General features: G+C 37.6%; 2 protein-coding genes across 2 annotated transcripts; both read left to right on the top strand.

The window, feature by feature from the left end:
• Positions 1-2,789: 2,789 nt before the first annotated feature.
• Positions 2,790-3,773, top strand: EV154DRAFT_572130 (uncharacterized protein; the record flags this gene model as incomplete). The annotated part of the gene is made up of 1 exon (XM_051606312.1): positions 2,790-3,773. The coding sequence occupies one exon, from the start codon at positions 2,790-2,792 to the stop codon at positions 3,771-3,773; it is 984 nt and encodes a 327-aa protein (XP_051450245.1).
• Positions 3,774-6,404: 2,631 nt separating this feature from the next.
• Positions 6,405-6,803, top strand: EV154DRAFT_408144 (uncharacterized protein; the record flags this gene model as incomplete). Its single annotated transcript, XM_051595352.1, has 1 exon — positions 6,405-6,803. A coding segment is annotated over one exon (399 nt), but the record flags the coding sequence as incomplete, so codon positions are not given.
• Positions 6,804-7,161: the final 358 nt, after the last annotated feature.

Raw genomic sequence — 7,161 nt, 5'->3', positions numbered from 1 at the left:
GATGATAAATACGTTGTATCATTAACATTTGTTTTTGTATTATTAGATAAATTGAATAAGATCTGCCCTCACTACTATCGTTTCAAGGACGTAATGGGTGATAGACATACTGGTTCTGCAGACCCCAATCGCTCCGGCAAAAGTTTTGATTTGGAATGTAGACGGAAGCCAACATCAGCTGTAACTAGTGATGATGATGATGATGATAGTTCCGATGCCTCTTTTTCCGATGAAGATGATTCGGATAATTCAAATGGTCAGAAGAACAGGAGAAAGTTGGGAGGGATTTCTTTTCGTGATTTGAAGACGCTCGCAAAGCAAAACCAACAGATCATAGACAATTCGATATCTCGTCTTTTAGTCCAAAAATCGCTTGAAAAAATCTTCGAAGCAAGACTGGAATCTCTGAACAAGTATGCTTTGGCTAAGGATTGGACATTCGATCAATTAACAGAGGCCACTAAGAAATTACAAGATGAAATTTTTCATAAAAGTGATCATAATAGTATTTGAATTTTAATAAACTTTATGTTTAGATTACTCTACTCTCTGCGTTTTCTTGCTTCTTTTCTTTGTGTCATTTCCTCCAAAACGCTCTTCGTAACCGATTCGTACTTTGCTTTACCTATCTCTGAATTAACATGATCCTCTTCGCTGTCTTCGTCTGCATAGATAGGAATTCCTTGCATCGGATTTTGTCTATCCGCTGCTTCCTTTTCGGCAAATTGCTTTTCCAATAGGGCTGTAAAACTTTCATCTTTACGGCTGATCAAAAAGTTGTTTAGAGCAATACAAACACGGATCCATGCACTGGCATATCTCACATCTTGCTTAGATTGTACCTGTAATCGCAATTGTTTTAAACTTTGAAATCGTGCTTTGAGAATCCCGAAAGCATGTTCAATTTTGATTCTCATTTGTGAAATGCAAGTATTAAACTTTTGATCTTCATCATTTGTAGTTCCATTTCATGGTTTTTTGCTTACAGGTACCAAGTACCTAGACGGAGAGTAGCCACCATCACCTAAGACGTACTCATTTCCAGTGCAATACTTTGAAGGATTTTGGCCATAGTCGCTTTCACTGAACACACGCATGTCATGGGAGCTGCCAAAATACCCCGTCTCTACGTATCGGATACGTCTTCGATGGTCGCAAATAGCCATGGTTTGGATTGAGTACCCACCCTTTCTGCAATAGAACTCATCCCTTCTCCATGCTGGAGCCTCTTCCAAAAAAATGTGAGTACCGTCGATAAACCCAAGACAGTCAGGAAACCTCAAGTACGATTTGGTGACAGCCTTGATGACTTCCCTCTCTTCATTTTTGGGCCACTAAGTGAATTGATCCTCCATCGAAAGAATGACTTTTAAAAATCTGGTAGTGTAATTCTGGATCGAACCGCCTAAGGGTACAAAGATTCAGTTATAATTAGTAGCTATTTCGAGTTCCTTTGTCATTGAGTACTTACTACCAACACCAGAGCGTCTAGCAAGCTTTGCAATTGAAGATCCATTTCCGTATGATTCTAACCTTTCAAGAACAATAGCCATTTGCATTCTAACGTCAGTTTGAGGACGTGTACCGTTGGACTGGTACAAAGGGTGGTCCTTGATGAGATTATAAAGCGCGTTAAAAGAATTTCGGTCCATTCTGAGCTCGTTGACAAACCCCTCGTCGTCGATCTGGTTTAGCAAAAAATCCAATCTTCTTTCTTTGGTCACAAGTTTTGGAGCATTGTGTTTTCCACGGACAATATATCTCTTTGATTTAATATATTTCATCATTTGCTTGTCGACGTTATGTTTCAAATTGAAGTGTAGAACTTCGGCAATGTCTTGAAGATCTTTTCTATCACTTTCATCGAGTTCGGGACGCTTTGCATATTCTTCTAAGTATGCGATGTTTGCACTGGTCAATACCTTTTGATTAAGGTAACGCTTTTGGAAAGTTCGGTACAATTTTTTCTTTGTGCTTTGACGAGGCATGATGTATACGTTTTAAATCCATGAAAACAAAGTAAAGAGAGGTAAAAAGGGAGATTCTAGATGTCTTTAACCACTTTTCTTTAACATAACGGACGTCTTCACTTAAGCGTTGCACAGTAAAAATTTACGTCATTATTATGTAATATTTTTTTATTTTCTTTTATTCTTGAATGTTCGTGAAATTTCTTGGTCAAATTATAAAAAAAAGAAAATTAACCTGATTGGCTGATTTTTTTATTCACAAAAATACGATTTATTCAAAATACGGCAATTGAATACCCTTATTAAACTACTTGTGTTGTCAGGTTCTTTATCCTTGTTTAAGTGTCGCTCCCGAGTTAGGTTAAGGTGCTAATGCGTACAGTCAGGAATATAAATAACTTTAAACAGGAAGAAAGTTGTTTTATTAGATTACGCGTCTCATTACAATATACTACTACTAAACTAGTGACGTAACAGTCACGTGATCTATTTTTGTCGTATCAAGTATATAGTTACACAATATTATTTATATATAATTAGATGAACCACAGATCTTAATAAAACATCTTTATCTTATCTTACTAAAATATATTATCGTGACTCCCTTAATACATGGTGAGGCTCCCTTTTTATAAACATTAAGCAGTTTCACAAATATATAAGTAAATCAACATCAACAACAAAAGAAAAAGACTCGACGATTCTTCTCGAAATCGCCAGCGACGAAAATTTACCTTATTTGATAATCTTCTCGACGACGATCAATTTTCGGATTCATCAAGTATCTACTTCGACGCTCCTGACAATTTTTACATCAACATGGCCGACTCTACTTCAATTTCCAATGCTACAAGCACACCCGACTCTTTGTCAATTCAAGAGCAAATGTACTTATATAGCAGAATAGAAAAAATAGTAGTGGAACCATATCGTATCAGCGATGATAACATTCGTCAGTGGTTTAAGAATTTTGAGCTTGTCGCCAAACGATACCGAGTGACCAACATGAACTATTGCATCGACCATGTTCAGTTATACTTACCTCGTCCAATCACTCAGTTGATACCCACCTTTCCAGAAATTGCACTGCTTAGCTGGAAGTTGTTCACAGAAGCGATTATGAGACAATTCTCTCGAGGTGCTACATATGATGATAATAAGGTCAAAATGAGGCTTCGACAGATGAAACAAGGTCAATCAACAGCATTGATATTACACATATCAGATTGGACTCATTGTCACAGTCTATTATCCACACCTTTATCAACCGAGCAACAGGTCGACAAATTTCTACAATCCTTATTCAATCAACAATTGCGTTATACACTACTCAGTAAAAATGAGGTGAAAGCTTTTGATACACTTTTAGATGCCACCCAGTCGGCGTTAGAATTGGAAAGAAAAGGTAGATGGGAAGAAGATCTGAAGCCAATTGGTACAACAGCAGGACCGTATATAGATGATGAAGAAACCACCGATATAGACCACATGGATACATCGCTAGCTGTAACTCATCACCCATACCAACCAAGAACACCACCAAGAAACAAAGGTACTTACACTCAACAATACGACCGTGAAGATAAACCTATCTGTTTTTATTGTGGATTTCGCGGTCATAGACATGAGTCTAAGGATTGTTTCCACAAAGAAAAATCAAAAAAGAGCGGAAATCCAAAGAAGCATCCAAACACAGCATCTGTACAACAGGTTGATGCTGCTGAAAATACAGATGATGCGGGATTTTCAGTTTGTTTAACTAAAGTGGCCAACACACAATTACGAAGCCAAAAATTCGTATGAAAGTCAACAACATTAGTGTGTCAACATTAATTGATACAGGCAGTGATCTCACTATCATGAGCGTAGACATATTCAAAACAATTCCTAATTTGGAATTAGACAGAAGTAATAGGTTACGTTACAAAAATGTAGATGGCCAAGTTAATATTAGCGAAGGTTCCACTAAGTTTGTATTGTACAATCAATTCGTCGAGGCTCAAGTCGTAAATAATTTCCCTCAAACGGATCTTATTCTTGGATATCCGTTATTTGAAAAGTTGAAAGGAAGCATCGATAGTGTTTCTAAAACCATCACTTTCCGTTCCAATACTAATAAAATTATTAATTTGCCCTTGGCCGAGCGCCGTTATAACGTTGTCCCGGTGTCACCTGTAGAAAATAACATCTGTTTGATATCTGCAGATCAAGTCACTGTTCAGAATCAACAATTACATGTATCACACTCAGAGATAGAAATACAAAAACACTTCGACCAATTGGCTAAAAAATATCCTAAAATGCTACCTAGTGCCGACGGTACCATCAAAGTTACAAACCTTATGGAATTCAGCATCGACACAGGCGATGAAACACCTATTTTTATTCCACAAAGAACATATTACCCCGAAAAGCAAAAAGCGGTAGATGAAATTTTAGAGCAAATGGTTCGACAGGGTGTAGCTACACGAGTTACAAGTTCACCTTGGGGATCTCCAATTATGGCCATTCCAAAAAAGTTTCCTGTGGGTTCATTTAGAGCCGTCGGCGACTATGTGCAAGTGAACAAGAAGACTAAGCCAATGAAGTGTCCTTTTGTAAACATGCAATATGCGTTACAGTCCTTGGGAAAAAATCGCATCTTTAGCGTACTCGATCTTCAATCTGGTTATTGGCAGATTCCCGTCAAAGAAGAAGATAAGCTCAAAACCGTACTCACTAGCAGATCAGGTCTTTATCAAATGAATGTAATGCCTCAAGGTATGTCACATTCACCGATATTTTTTCAGGATTTAGTCAATAGAGTGCTGGGCGAGTTATGCTACACCAAAGCCATCGTATACATGGATGATATTCTAGTTATGAGCACAAATATGAAAGAGCATATTCAAGACGTTGAAGAAGTATTCCGACGATTAGCAGACGCCAACTTGACTATAAATCCAGCCAAATGCCAATTTACGAAAAAATCAGTCAAATATTTAGGATTCTAAGCAACTGATTCCGGGTTGAAAGCAGACCCAGAAGAAATCAAACCCATACTCGCCATTGAAGCACCAATTAATTTGAAAGAAATTGAAAATTTTTAGGAATGTGCGGGGTTTATGCAAGATTTATCAACAAATATCAAGTACGAACTGAACCGTTACGAAGGTTAAAGAAAAAAGACCAACCTTTTGTATGGCAAGAAGATCAAAAACAGGCATTTGAGGATTTAAAGCATCAACTGATGCAGCTACGCACTCTTCGTCAACCGGATTTTAGTATACCATTTGAACTCCACACGGATGCAGCGTCGAAACATGGAATTGCTGTAATTTTATGCCAACGAGTTGATGGTCATCCATACCCTATTTCATTTGCAAGCAGAAGTATGAATGATCATGAAAAGAGATATTCAGTTCAAGAAATAGAAGCATTGAGTATTTTTGGGGTATTAACAAGTTCAGACAATACTTAGAATGTGGACATTTTACAGTCTATACAGATCATTCTAGCTTACAATGGTTCATGAATACCAAAGAAGAACGTCAAGATCGATTACTCAAGTGGAAGTTGAAACTTCAAGGAAATGATTTTTCTATTAAATATATACCTGGTAAAACTAATCACGCCGCCGATTTGTTGAGTCGTAATCCGCTGCCTGAAATTAAAGCAGCCACCAGTATTCCCTCCATCAAATGGGCTGATAAGCAAATGGAAGACGAAGACCTAATTCATATTATCAAGAATTGTCAGGATGTTCGGTACACAGAACGATACAAAGTTATTAGCAACGTATTATATAGACTGCAGCGCGGAATTCGTAACCCAGCTATCAATCAACTTCACCTGGTAGTCCCCAAATCGTTAAGACAGACAATGTTTTTGGAATTGAATGCCACAGAGTTCGCTGGTCATTTTGGTTTTCAAAAAACTTTGGCAAGATTCGAACAACAAAAAATCTGGTGGGAAAACATGGACAGAGATATAAAAGCTAACATCAGCAAATGTATAGTATGTCAAAAGACTAAAACAGGACGGTCATTAGAATACGTGCAAAAACCAACAACGTCCGTAACACTATTTACTCGCGTCGCACTTGATTTTTTTGGGCCCTTGCCTCAATCTGACAGTGGTAACAAGTATATCCTAGTTTGTCAAGATATGTTTACAAGATACGTAGAATTATATCCAATTCCCAATATTACTCAGGACACTTTAGCCGAAACGATTTACCATCACTTCATTCTACGACATGGTTACGTACAAGAGTGGGTTTGTGACAACGGATCCCCGTTCAACGCAACATTTATTCAAATACTAGCACAGTTAGTAGACTCCCACATTCGTTATACACCTCCTTTTCATCCAGAAAGCAACGGATTAGTGGAAAGATTTATGTCCACACTGAGACGAGGAATTTTAGCATTCACAAATTTGACATCACGCAACAACGATTGGGATAAGAAATTAAAACATTTTCGTTTTGCTTACAATACATCATTTCACAACTCGATTGGTGATACACCATTTTTTTTAACTCATGGACGAGATGCTCATACAACCAATTTCAGCAGTTATCTAAAATCAGATTCAGTTACCATACTATCAAAATTCAAAAATGACCTAGTAGAAACCGTTCGTGCAGCTCATGAAATCGCAAATATTCAAAATGAACAGCAGCAATGGTATACAAGTGATGAATCGAAGTTCCAAAAAGACCAACTAGTACTATTGCTCAATTCAACACAATCTAACGCAGCCAAACAAGTTTCTAAGAAATTACTAGACCCTTGGATTGGACCATTCCGAATCATTAAAGTGTTGTCGTCGACAACGTACGATATAGAAAGCATCGAATTAGAAAAAAAGAAATTATTTTTTCACGTTCATGTGTCTCGCTTGAAAAAATACTGTTCAAATTTTGAGGAGGGGCATGTCGTATCAAGTATATAGTTACACAATATTATTTATATATAATTAGATGAACCACAAATCTTAATAAACATCTTTATCTTATCTTACTAAAATATATTATCGTGACTCCCTTAATACAATGTACAATCAGCTCCCACCACTCCCATAGCCACTCTCATTACTCCCGCCACTCCTACCGCTCCTACCGCACCCACCAATTCTACCGCTCCTACCAAACCTACCACTACCGCCGATGCCACCACTCCCATCACTACTACCACCTCTACCATTA

This window comes from Mucor mucedo (assembly GCF_025094135.1).
Source record: "Mucor mucedo strain NRRL 3635 chromosome Unknown EV154scaffold_271, whole genome shotgun sequence".
NCBI classification, from domain to species: Eukaryota; Fungi; Mucoromycota; class Mucoromycetes; order Mucorales; family Mucoraceae; genus Mucor; species Mucor mucedo.
The sequence above is the reverse complement of the archived record's forward strand: the minus strand, read 5'-3'. Positions and strand labels throughout refer to the sequence as shown.